The sequence below is a fragment of the Bison bison genome, unplaced genomic scaffold, assembly GCF_000754665.1.
Source record: "Bison bison bison isolate TAMUID 2011002044 unplaced genomic scaffold, Bison_UMD1.0 scf7180017864376, whole genome shotgun sequence".
Lineage (NCBI taxonomy): Eukaryota > Metazoa > Chordata > Mammalia > Artiodactyla > Bovidae > Bison > Bison bison.
In genome coordinates, this window is record NW_011494948.1 from 13,238,774 (window position 1) to 13,252,720 (window position 13,947).

The 13,947-nt window shown below is 44.9% G+C and overlaps 1 protein-coding gene across 1 annotated transcript in view; it reads left to right on the forward strand.

Annotated features, from left to right (window-relative positions):
* Positions 1-13,947, forward strand: part of ADAMTSL1 (ADAMTS-like 1) — a 496,626-nt gene that overhangs the window by 441,475 nt on the left and 41,204 nt on the right. The window contains exons 24-26 of the mRNA XM_010857061.1: positions 8,271-8,483; positions 10,518-10,698; positions 13,845-13,946. Coding sequence (XP_010855363.1) covers positions 8,271-8,483; positions 10,518-10,698; positions 13,845-13,946 — 496 coding nt within the window. The remainder of the gene's footprint in view (positions 1-8,270; positions 8,484-10,517; positions 10,699-13,844; position 13,947) is intronic.

The following is a 13,947-nucleotide window of genomic DNA, read 5'->3' on the forward strand; positions in this document are numbered from 1 at the left end:
TCTTTCTGGCTACTTCCTGCTGAACTGGGGTGGCAAGGGGTATTGGGCCTCCCCCTCTTGTTAGTCTCAATCCTCAGAGTCCTTATAGCGGTGTCCAAGGGTATGTGATATTTTTTGTGGTCAGCTGTAGTTTTATATCTTTGTTGAACTGGCACTGCATGTTGTAGCTGGTTGACCTTAACTGGAGGTCTTCTGGAATCTGAGACGGCCACGTGAGTTTTCTGCTGAGTTTGGTTTTCGTTGTCCCAGTTTCCAGCACGATGGGCCTTCCCCCGCGCTGGGTTTCTTCACCTTCCACTTCTAGCACGGGAGCTTCGCTGAGTTGGGCTCCTATTGTGCTTGGCCTCTTCCACGTAGAGGTTGTTTCAGCCAGGTTAAACCCAAGCCACGGCACCATAAATGTCACGCGAGTGTATGTTCCTCGGTTCTTTGTCTCGTCACAACAAAGATTTGGAGTAATGGACATTAAAGCCCTCGGCACGTCACAGCTCTCAGGTCTTGGACAAACCGTGCTACAGCTCTTAAGCAAATCAGTGTTACAGCTCTATTTTATTTAGAAGATAGCAGGAGAGTGAGAGAGAGAGAGAGAGAAAGAGAGAGAGAGAAGAGCACACGCACGTGGGAGAGAGAGTCCCGAGCTTCTCCATCTTTGGCTGCAAAGAATATAATCAATCTGATTTTGGTGTTGACCATCTGATGATGTCCATGTGTAGAGTCTTCTCTTGTGTTGTTGGAAGAGAGTGTTTGCTATGACCAGTGCGTTCTCTTGGCAAAACTCTATTAGCCTTTGCCCTGCTTCATTCTGTACTCCAAGGCCAAATTTGCCTGTTACTCCAGGTGTTTCCAGAGGAGGCAATGGCACCCCACTCCAGTACTTTTGCCTGGAAAATCCCGTGGACAGAGGAGCCTGGTAGGCTGCAGTCCATGGGGTCGCTAGAGTCGGACACAACTGAGCGACTTCACTTTCACTTTTCACTTTCATGCATTGGAGAAGGAAATGGCAACCCACTCCAGTGTCCTTGCCTGGAGAATCCCAGGGATGGCAGAGCCTGGTGGGCTGCTGTCTGTGGGGTCGCACAGAGTCGGACACGACTAAAGCAACTTAGCAGCAACAGCAGCAGCCAGGTGTTTCTTGACTTCCTACTTTTGAATTCCAGTCCCCTGTAATGAAAAGGACTTCTTTTTGGGGTGTTAGTTCTAAAAGGTCTTGTAAGACTTCATAGAACCGTTCAACTTCAGCTACTTCAGCTTTACTGGTTGGGGCATAGGCTTGGATTACTGTGATGTTGAATGGTTTGCCTTGGAAACAAACAGAGATCATTCTGTTGTTTTTGAGATTGCATACAAGTACTGCATTTCAGACTCTTTTGTTGACCATGATGGCTACTTCATTTCTTCTAAGGGATTCCTGCCCACAGTAGTAGATATGATGGTCATCTGAGTTAAATTCACCCATTCCAGTCCATTTTAGTTTGCTGATTCCTAGAATGTAACATTCACTCTTGCCATCTCCTGTTTGACCACTTCCAATTTGCCTTGATTCATGGACCTGACATTCCAGGTTCCTATGCAATATTGCTCTTTACAGCATTGGACCTTGCTTCTATGACCAGTCACACCCACAACTGGGTATTGTTTTTGCTTTGGCTCCATCCCTTCATTCTTTCTGGAGTTATTTCTCCACTGATCTCCAGTAGCATATTGGGCACCTACCAACCCGGGGAGTTCCCCTTTCAGTATCCTATCATTTTGCCTTTTCATACTGTTCAAAATGTGGAATGACAGAATGTGGTCCACTGGAGAAGGGAATGGCAAACCACTTCAGTATTCTTGCCGTGAGAACCCCATGAACAGTATGAACGGTATGATATGTACCACTTAGCCGACTAAGATTTCTGGCTCCTGGATAAGTAACTTTATCAGCCATAGAAAACAGCCTGTGGCTGCTATCACTCCTTTCCCTGCCTGAATGGTCTCTCAGAAAACTAATCCTAATGGAGTTGGAAAAATGAAGATTAAAGCTAAATTGAGAGATTCCCTGGCCAAATATCTCCTGTTTCCTTGGGAAGAGCAAGGTTCTTATTTTTCGATTTGGAATCTAGTCAGCCTCATGGTACTCTGTCCACAACAACCAAATAAAACAATTATTGCTGCCAGCATCTCAGCAGCATATGGCACCTTTTCTTCTTTAAAGCAAATGGGATAGGAAGACATAGATCTGTAGATCTGTAAGTCAAAGAAGCTGTACTTGTTTCAAACTTCAGTTTTGAAATCATGCTGTATGCCTAAACAAACATACAGCTTCCCTGCCTTTTATTAGAAAATTAAACCAACGTCTGACTCCAGACGACATTTGGGACTGGAGGGAGTGGGTGCTGCTGGGTCCCTAGAGGTCCCCAATGGCTTGATCTCTATGCACCTCTCCCCAAGGCCATTTGCACCCTCATATCGTAACAGGAGTACAGTGATACCACCATGAACCTCATGGCATATAGATGCCTAGATGCCCTCAGAAGCATGTGGGGAGCCTGCTCCTCTGAGATGTGATCCAGGTCAGGTGAGAGCTGGGTCAGCACACAGGTAGCAACTCCATCCTTCTGGATGCCTTGGATCCACAGGTGATCTGGAAGCCCCTATTCCCTAAATGTATCAGTTACCTCACCCCACCCCTGAAGATGCATTATATAAACCCCCAAGATACAATGGCTTAAAATAATAGTCACTTATTCTTACTGATCTTCCTTAGTTCAGCTGATCTAACTGGGTTTGGCTGGACTGACGGCTCTTCTCCACATTTTTCTCATCTTGCCCTTGGGACCATCAGGCTCGTCCAGGCATGTTCTTCTACAGTGATGGCAAAGGCACAAGAACACAAGCAAAAACTCACCAGGTTTCTCAAGGTCTAGGGTTGAAACTGGCACATTGAAACCCAGCACATCGCCACCTCAGTTATTTTATTATGGGAAAATACACATAACATACAATTTACAATTTTAACCATTTTTAAGTGTACAATTCAGTGGCATTAATTACATTCCTACTGTTGCACAACCTCACACTATCCATCTCCAGAACTTATTCATCATCTTAAACGGAAATCCAAACCATCAAATAATAATACTCCATTGCCTCCTTCCTCCAGCCCCTGGTAATTACTATTCACTTTCTGTTTCTACAAATTTGGCTACTCTAGGTATCTCATATAAGGGGAGTCATACAATATTTATCCTATGTTGTCTGACTTCCTGTACTTAATGTTTTCAAGTTTAATCCATGTTGTCACATGTATCAGAATTTTATTCCCTTTTAAGGCTGAATAATATTCATCATATATATTTATCACATTTGCTTATCCAACCATCTGTTGATGGCCCTCTGAGTCGTTTTCACCATTTGGCTATCATGAATAATGCTGCCGTGGACATTGGTGTACAAATATCTATTCAAGTCCTGCTTTCAAATCTTTTGGATATATAGCCAGAAGTAGAATAGTTCAGTTCAATTGCTCAGTCGTGTCTGACTCTTTGCAACCCCATGAACCGCAGCACGCCAGGCCTCCCTGTCCATCACCAACTGCCAGTCTACCCAAAAGGGTCCATTCAGTCGGTGATGCCATCCAACCATCTCATCCTCTGTCGTCCCCTTCTCCTCCTGCCCCCAATCCCTCCCAGCATCAGAGTCTTTTCAAATGAGTCAACTCTCCACATCAGGTGGCCAAAGTATTGGAGTTTCAGCCTCAACATCAGTCCTTCCAATGAACACCCAGGGCTGATCTCCTTTAGGATGGACTGGTTGGATGTCCTTGCACTCCAAGGGACTCTCAAGAGTCTTCTCCAACACCACAGTTCAAAAGCATCAATTCTTCGGCACTCAGCTTTCTTTATAGTCCAACTCTCACATCCATACATGACTACTGGAAAAACCATAGCCTTGACTAGACAGACCTTTGTTGACAAAGTAATGTCTCTGCTTTTTAATACGCTATCTAGGTTGGTCATAACTTTCCCTCCAAGGAGTAAATGTCTTTTAATTTCATGGCTGCAGTCATCATCTGCAGTGATTTTGGAGCCCAAAAAAATAAAGTCAGTCACTGTTTCCACTGTTTCCCCATCTATTTGCCATGAAGTGATGGGACCAGATGCTGTGATCTTAGTTTTCTGAATGTTGAGCTTTTTTTTGTTTAATATAAATTTATTTATTTTAATTGGAGGTTAATTACTTTACAATATTGTATTGATTTTTCCATACATCAACATGAATTTGCCATGGTTGTACACGTGTTCCCCATCTTGAACCCTACTCCTACCTCCTTCCTCATACCATCCCTCTGGGTCATCCCAGTGCATGGTGAGCTTTAAGCCAACTTTTTCATTCTCCTCTTTCACTTACATCAAGAGCCTCTTTAGTTCTTCTTTACTTTCTGCCATAAGGGTGGTGTCATCTGCATATCTGAGGTTATTGATATTTCTCCTGGCAATCTTGATTCCAGCTTGTGTTTCTTCCAGCCCAGCGTTTCTCATGATGAACTCTGCAGAGAAGTTAAATAAGCAGGGTGACCATATACAGCCTTGACATACTCCTTTTCCTATTTGGAACCAGTCCGTTGTTCCATGTCCAGTTCTAACTGTTGCTTCCTGACGTGCATACAGGTTTCTCAAGAGGCAGGTCAGGTGGTCTGGTATTCCCTTCTCTTTCAGAATTTTCCACAGTTTATTGTGATCCACACAGTCAAAGGCTTTGGCATACTCAATAAAGCAGAAATAGATATTTTTCTGGAACTCTCTTGCTTTTTCCATGATCCAGAAGATGTTGGCAATTTGATCTCTGGTTCCTCTGCCTTTTCTAAAACCAGTTTGAACAGCTGGAAGTTCATGGTTCATGTATTGCCAAAGCCTGGCTTGGAGAATTTTGAACATTACTTTACTAGCGTGTGAGATGAGTAGAGAAGTAGAATAACTGCTGAGTAATTCTAATTTTTTTTAGGAGTTTTGATACTGTCTTCCACAGTGGCTGCACCATTTTACATTTCCACCAGCAAAACATAAGCATTATAATTTTCCCACATCTTCATCAATTCTAGTTAATGTTTTTTTCTCGTTTTTAAATAATAGCCATCCTAATGGTCATAACAGAGAAGGCAATGGCACCCTACTCCAGTACTCTTGCCTGGAAAATCCCATGGATGGAGGAGCCTGGTAGGCTGTAGTCCATGGGGTCGCTAAGAGTCGGACACGACTGAGCGACTTCACTTTCACATTTCACTTTCATGCATTGGAGAAGGAAATGGCAACCCACTCCAGTGTTCTTGCCTGGAGAATCCCAGGGACAGGTGGGCTTCCATCTATGGGGTTGCACAGAGTCGGACACGACTGAAGCGACTTAGCAGCAATGGTCATAAACTGGTATCTCATTGTGGTTTTGATTTGTGTTTCTATAGCAATTAATGATGCTGAGCATCTTTTCACATACTTATTAACATTTGCCTATCTTTGAAAAATGTCTATTCAAGTGTTTTGCTCATTTTTAAATTTGGTTAGTGGTTTTTGTTGTTGTAGGAATTCTTTCTGTATCTTTATATATTAATCTCTTATCAGATCTGATTTGTAAATATTTTCTCCATTTGTGTGAGTCACGTTTTCACTCTCTTGTATCCCTTCATTCATTTATGTTTTTCTTTATTTTAGCAATGTTTTGTAATTTTCAGTGTACAGGTCTTTTGCCTACTTGGTTTAGTTTATTCTTAAGTATTTTATTGTTTTTGATAGTCATATAAATGGAATTGTTTTCTTTTTAAATGCTATTTATTATTTTGGCTGCTCTGCATCTTTGTAGCTGCACATGGGCTTTCTCTAGGTTATGGCAAGCAGGAGCTACTCTCTAGAGTACTCTAGTACTCTCTAGCTGCTCTCTACTCTCTAGTTGCAGCGTGCAGGCTCCTCATTGTGGTTTCTCTTGTTGCAGAGCATGTGCTCTAGGAGCATGGGCTCAGTTTAGTTGTGTTGCAGGGTATTAGTTGCCCTGCAGCCCGTGGAATCCTCTCAGACCAGGGATTGAACCTGTGTCCCCTGCATTGGCAGGCATATTCTTAACCACTGAACCACCAGGGAAATCCTGGAACTGTCTTAATTTCCTTTTCAGATTTTTCATTTCTAGTGTTTGTTAGTAGCCATTTTATCAGCCAGGGTAGTCACATGGCCAAAACTAAAGTCAGGAGGAAGGGAAGTATAGTCCACCCATCATGGGAGGGCCCTGCAAAATTACACTGCAGAGTGAGTCCACATAGGGAGGAGTGGGAAACGGTCCTGCAATGATATTCCAGGCTGAACTTCTGAGGGTCAATTTTAGCATTGTTTTTCCAGGGCCCTTCTGCAGAAGCAGTCTGTTGCTGCTACTTCAACCTACACAACCACAGTGAAAATGTAAAAAGGCAAGGGAATAAAGGGAGTAAGCAGACAAGGAAAGGAGGTATCAAAGTGCCTAAGTACTGAGTTGGCCAAACACTCAGACAAACTTTTTGGCCAACCAAATAAATTGTTGGTGCCCCGCCAGACAAGTAGTAGGTATAGAGGAAAGAACAGAAGGCAATGAGTCACAGAGAAGGTCTGGCTTTGATCTTGGAATGGTCTCTTAACATTACTTAACATCTCTGGGCCTCTGGCAGTAAGCTAGATCATCTCTTTAAAGACCTTTTCTGTGTTAACGCTGCCATCTTATAAAAATCCTAACAGTGCTGCCCCCAGAACACAGCACAAGTCAACGTTAGGAGATCCATTCTCCATACAGATCCATAAGCACACACATCCATGCAGGTGACCATCTGTATGTCTCACTGATCCCATCTTCTGCCTACATCTCAGCTTTATTGGTGTGCTTTTTTTGCATCCCATACCAGTTGAGAGCTCCTTGAAAAAGAGAAGATAGTCATTACTTACTTAACTGTCCCCAGAACACTATGCACCAAATACATATTTTTGAAGTGAACTGTGCAGTCCATAGGATCGCAAAGAGCCAGACACAACTGAGCGATTGAATTGAACTGAGTAAAAAACCTCTAGTATCTTTATTTTGAATGATTTATCTTGCATTCTGAAATTTTCAAATAATTTTTCTCTGGAAGCTAAATTTCTGGAGTCACAACAGCAAATTCAGCAAGTACAAATTTAGAGGTAATGAGTTTCTCTCACAGTTGCAGTTTATTTTATTAATTTTATGCTGCTAAATAGACACCATATCTCAGTTTAATATTTCAGAATTTTAATGTAACAAAATAAGTTAAATGACTATGTAATAAGTATGACAATGTACATGTCCAGTGCAGGCTTAGCTGTCAGAAGAGCTGTCAAAAGACCAAAGTTCTTGACTTACAGAGAAATGAGATCAGTGTTTAAAATTGTTTTTCTAGTCTCTGTTGAAAATTTGGGGCATGAAAATCACATAAAGCATAAAATGGAGGCAGACACTGGACAGTTACCAATTGAAGTTTGATTCTTAATTATCACTATTTAATACACGGGTTTTTTCCCCCAAAACATTACATTTGAAGAAGTGACTTCTTTCAGTATAAGAGCCTGTTATACAAAGTGAAATAAGTGAAAAAGAGAAAGACAAATATTGTATATTAACACACTTACAGAATCTAGAAAGATGGTGCTCATGAACCTTTTTGCAGGGCAGCAATGGAGATGCAGACATAGAAAACAGACTTGTGGACACAGTGAGGGAAGGAGAGGGTGGGATGAATGGAGAGAGGAGCATTGAAACATATTACCATGTGTAAAACATTTGCTCTGTGACACAGGGAGCTCAACCCAGTGCTCTGTGACAACCTAAAGGGGTGGGAGATGGGAGGTGGGCTCAGGAGAGAGGGGACATATGCATACCTGTGGCTGATTCATGTTGATTTATGGCAGAGGCCAACACAATATTGTAAAGCAATCATACAATTTTTAAAAATGGCATAGGAACTAATTAATCTGTGAAATCACATTCAATGAGCAAATCTTAATTGCTTCATTTTTTTTTAATTATGACAGGGACATAGCTTAAAATAGGTACTTCATGTTCCCTAGGATTTTTTCCTTGAGTTGAATGAATAGTCACTTTCCCAGTATCCCAGAGAACAGAAATATCTCCTATTTGCTTGGGAATGTCATAGGGAAGCAACACTGAATGTATGGCCTCAAAATCCATGGACATAGTCAAGCAGCTCATCAGGAATGTGTCCTTTTTGGCTGTATCCATGGCTTACCTCTCTTCTCCTCTCCTTCTAGGCTGCCCTGTCAAAGGCGACCCTACTCCCAATATTACCTGGTTCCACGGTGACCAGCCAGTGGCCAATGTCACAGGACTGATGTATCATATCTTGGCAGCTGGACAGATTCTCCAGGTTGCAAATCTTAGCGGTGGATCTCACGGGGACTTCAGCTGCCTTGCTCAGAATGAGGCAGGAATGCTCGTGCAGAAGGCCTTTTTAGTGATCCAAGGTAAGAAACCCTTCAGGTCCTGGGTGCCAGGCTTGCTTCTTGAAAAAGAGAGTCTACTTGGGAATCTAATTCTCTAGCAGAACAAAGTGATTTCTGATCCCCAGTGGTTCTTTAGAGTGTGAAAATGGAAACCCAACCATGTTGCCATACCATGAGGCTCTCTTCAGAAAAGCCACTTGTCTGCATCTCAGCAGAACCTGGAAAAGTCAGTGCTACTTTCATAGATGTGCCCTCCTGCTCATCATGTCACTGCTGCTCAGGACCAAGGAGATCCACATAGGAGAGCAGATGTCTTCTTTATGCTGGCCTAACCACTAAAGAACACACACACTTGCCTGTTAGGGAAATACAAGTTTTCTCTGTTGGGTTGGTTTAAAATTTCCTCTTGATGTGAACCATGTGGTTGCTGTCCCCTGCCTTGGAGAGTCGGGGCTGGCACCAGGACTGGTGAGTCATGCAGAAGTCTTCAGCTACAGTCACATGTCGAGTGCTTGCCTGGCCCCTGCCCTGTGGTCTGTCCGTGAGCAGACTGAGGAGTCTGTGTGGCTCACACGTTCACCTGCCAGGCACACGGGTGGGTCCGAGAGCCTTTGGATGGGGCCTGCATTCACTGCCCCAAGAAAGGTAGCAAATGAGCGCAGCAGAGTGGGAAAGGAGCCCAAACTGGCCTTGTTATAGAAACTAAGTGAGGCCTTTGAGTTTTCCATAGGCTGGTTCTACTCTTATAAGGAAAGCAAAATTCTACTGCACGTATCCTAAAATGGAGGCTTCCATGGGAAGGGACAGAGTTCGTTCCAGAATAGCACATAAGGATGGAGATTTTTCTGAGTCCGTAGGTTTTCCCCTGAAACACCCTCCACCACCATTTGGCCTTCCAGATAGGAAAGTCAGTGTTGCATTTTCTTGTCAGCCAGCCAGTCTCTGCTGAAAACCAGAAGGCAGTGTCCATCTGCAAGTTTTGTAAAACACAACTGTACAAATAAGCACTCAAAATTTACCAGCCCACAGTTATTTTTAACAGTTCTCCTACCAGTGAGTCCCAGACCCCCCAATAGAAAATCCAAAGAAATGGCCTTTCTGACTGATGTCATAGTCTCCATAAGTGAATATTCTTTTAATAGGCTGTTTTTCTGTAACATATACAAAGTCCAGCTCCAATATGGACTTTTAAATATCATTGTTGAGTACCTCTTGTATTTTTATATCTCTTTGTTGAAAAATAAAGTCACCTTCTGGTAAATCAACAGGGGGAATAAAAGTACTTTAGGAAGTAGGTTTTAAAATAGGAGAGCTACAGCCACTGATGAAGTTCTAGGTGCCAGGTCCCAGGCTAGACCCAGCACTTCACGCATGCTCGGTTGCTTCAGTCGTGTCCAACACTTTGCAACCCCATGGACTGTAGCCCACCAGATTCCTCTGTCCATGGGATTCTCCAAGCAAGAACGGAGTGGGTTGCCATGCCCTCCTTCAGAGGATCTGAACTCACATCCCTTATGTCTCCTGCATTGGCAGGCGGGTTTTTACCATTGGCACCATCTGGGAAGCCCAGGGCTAGGCCCTGTACTTTCTTTATATCCTGTTCTCCAGTAGCATGATGAGATAAGGGAACGGTACTCACTTTATGGATGAGCCAGCTCAGGCCCTTGGAGACCATGTGACTTGCCCAGATCTGTTGGGAATGGAGCCCACTGAGGGGCACTTTTTTTTAGTCACTAAGTGATGTATCCAACTCTTTGCAACCCCATGGATGTAGCCCATCAGGCTCCTCTCTCCATGGGATTTCCCAGGCAAGAATCTTAGAGTGGGTTGCCATTTCCTTCTTCAGGAGATCTTCCTGACCCAGGGATCACACCTGCATCTCATACACTGGCAGGTGGATTCTTTACCACTGCACCACAGGAAGCATCACGGGGCACAGCCTCATTCATAACAGCACCTCATGCCCTCCCTGCTCCGCCCAGCTCAGAAGGAACATTGATGAGCATAAGCATTGATGCCACCTTCTTTTCACCTCTGATTCTCCTCCTGTGACAGATTACTGGTGGTCTGTGGACAGACCGGTGACCTGCTCGGCCTCCTGTGGCAACAGGGGTGTTCAGCAGCCCCGCCTGCGGTGTCTCCTAAACAACATGGAGGTGGACCCCACTCACTGCGCGGGGAAGGTGCGCCCTGCTGTGCAGCCTATCCCCTGCAACCGGAGAGACTGCCCTTCCCGGTGAGTCCACCAGCCCCTCCCCAGGATGGGCCTGGACTTGCAGCCAGGCTCATGGCCAGCCCTTGTTAAGTCCTATGAGAGCAAGAGACACTGAGTGCCAGCGAGGGAGCCTGATGGCCAAGGAGCCACGCTGTCTGTCGGCCCGGCCCACCAGACTCCCCACTGCACAGAAGACATCCCCCAGGACAAGCTTCCTTTCTCAGTTGTTTGTCCCCTCACCACTCAGTCAGCTAAAGCTGCCTGGGCTTCCCAAGGGCCTGAAAAGGTCGGTTTAGGGGCTGGGAATATTCCAGGCCCTGGCAAAAGAGAGTTCTCATCCTGCAGCAAGAAGGCTGGTTTTAAGAGGGAAAAAAAACACGTTGTGGTAGAAGTGCTTAGGGGATAGTGATCACCAGTCTATACCCCAACAACCCCTCCCCTTTCTTATAACTATATGCCTTTGCTCATCAGTACTCCATTTTAGCTGAGGAAATATCCTCTCTTCTACAAAGGCTTGCCTCTTGTTAAAGTTGAAATAAATTTTCATTTCCCATAGTTGCTTCAACTTTGGGTTTACAGTTGACCCTTGAGCTAAACAAAGGTTAGGGACAATGACCTTGAGCAGTCAAAAATCCATGCATAACTGTACAGTTGCTGCTCCAACTGTAGATGGTGTAGTTCTCTAATAGATATTTAGTGAAAGAAATCTGAGTACAAGTGGACCCGTGTGGTTCATACCTGGTGTTGTTCGGGGGCCAACTGTACATTCTCTGCACTTGGGTTCCTTATATAACCCAGAACAATAGCCACAGTCTCTGCCTCTTCCATCTTCCTTGAGCTTAGAGCAGCCATGAGTCCCACTGAGCAGTGCCCTTCCCCCTCACCATGTCAGGCAGCAGCTAAAGGAATAATGGATGGGCTTGGAGTTGGCATCCACATGGTGCCCTGAGCCTGGGGAGACTTGGCAGAGCCCTGAAACACCCCTTTACTGCCTGTCTGTGGGACGTTCACCCACTCCTTAGGCAACCACTTTGTGTTCTGCCAGCTGAGTCATAAGGAGCAGCTGAAACCAGGAGAGCCTCAGTGAAATATGAAACACACTCATTAATATCAGCAGTTTGACTTGCTGACGGGAAGGTTTCCACGGGAATGATTAATGTCCTTTTATACCCTTCCTGAACTGTAACATAGCCTGTACCTCTCCTTTCTTAAAGCCCCCACCCCAGCTCCTGAAAAATTGCTGAAATGTATATTTGGAAATAAAAGTTGATTGAAAGGCAGGCCTGACATTCACCAGGGATACGAGAGGCTGGAAGACTGCCTTTGCCAAGCTGTGTGAAACGAAGAAGAGGTCATGGACATGCCAGGGACATTTTGATTTGCTGTGGCGATAGAGTCAATCAGCCTCATTTACTTCTGCAGATGAAATAATGGCCGGGTCTGCTTGGGTTTCAGCACCCTCAGGGGCTTTAACACGCCTTCGGCCTGCTTCCTAAGTGGCTCTGCTCCTGTGGGTTAGAAATCTGCACACAGTCATGTCTCTCCAAGATGAACAGAGCAGGGAAGTTCCACCAAACTAAATAAGTCACAGATCCAGGTTCAGGAGCAATGTGCTCCCTGTTCCTACTACTTACCTCTCCTGAGAGCCAGATGTGGCACCATCAGACTAGAAAGTGGCCACAGGCTCATCTCTGACTGGTTTTCCCACCAAGCTTCCTGGGCATGTCAGCCCCCTCCTCTGCACACAAACAGGTGTGGCCCCAGTTGTCTTTTTGAATCGCACTGTGAAGTCACGCTTTGACCCAGGTAGCTGTGTCAGCCACTTCATTTAGATCATTCCCCTCCGCCTGCCGCCCAAAGCAATAAAGTCAAAAAATGTTTTTTCTAGGTTGAATGAAATGGCTGGAAAGAACCAAATCTTTTCCACAAACTACACCTCCTTCCCCTCCTCTTTGAGAATTAGCACAGGGTAACATCCAAAAAGAACCCCTCCATATCTGTATACAGTCCAAGGATTTCAGAGTGTTTCCCAACTTATAGCTTGGCTTTATGAGGAAAGCTATTTGTCACAGTCCTGGTCAGTCTCACTTCTGAGGATCCAAATTGCAGCTGGAACCTAACATCCTGAGAATAACTACTGTCACCACATAAACCACCCTCTGAGAGGCGTAAGACCTATGGACTGTGACTCATGGAGGTGGGAAATTGCTCCAGAAAGCTGGAAGGAACTTCGTAGGCTTCTGGGGGATTAAACAAATCAAATGAGACGTGGGTTAAGGCGAGGTAGGAAAAACAGTGAGTACGAGCAGACAAAACTTGGCTTAACTGAGACCCAGACTGCCTCTGGGGTCAGAAGGTAACCCAGGTTTGGATCTGATCTTCCCTGGGAAACAGGCCCTTCTCTGCCCCGCACTTGAATGCCTTTAGGAAGAATCAGAACTGGTATAACTGGTTAAAGGACTGCCTCCCCTGAGGGTTTTATCTGCAAGCGCACAGCTTTGGGGGCCAATATTAAGATAAAGCGACTGATCTTTCACAGTGTGCCTTTTTAATCAATTTCCAAAGGGTATTTATTTCCTGTAGCAAATTACACACAAACACAGTGGCTTAAAATGATAGATTTTTATTCTCTTCTAATTATGGAGGCCAGAAGTCCAGAATCAAGATGTCGGCAGGGCTGCACACCCCCTCCAAAGACTCCAGGAGAGAATCAGTTCTGGGTCCCTGTAGCTTCTGGAGGCTCCAGGCGTCCCTTGTGGTCACGGCACTCCAACCTCTGCCTTTGTGGTCACACTGTCCCCTCCTCTTCCATGTCAGATCTCCCTCTGCCTTTCTCTTACAAGAACACGTGATGGTATTTAACGCCTAACCAGATAATGCAGGACAAGCTCATCTCAAGATCTTTATATCTGTAAACACTCTTTGTCCAAATAAGGTAACATTCACAGGTTCCAGGGATGATTTCATGTAGATATCTGGGAGGGGTGGGGGTGGCATTTTTAGCTTACCACCCCAGGTATATTCTGTGAAAAGAGACGTGGCCCCGCAATTAGCTGCTGTGTGGTAAGAACAGGAGGATGCTGTGGGGCTCCTTTTCTGAGAGTATATGGCATTGTTCCTCTGCTCAAGGCTTGATCCTTTGCACTAATCCTTCTTCCTCTTCCCAGGTGGATGGTGACCTCCTGGTCTGCCTGTACCCGGAGCTGTGGGGGAGGCGTCCAGACCCGCCGGGTGACCTGCCAGAAGCTGAAAGCCTCAGGGATCTCCACT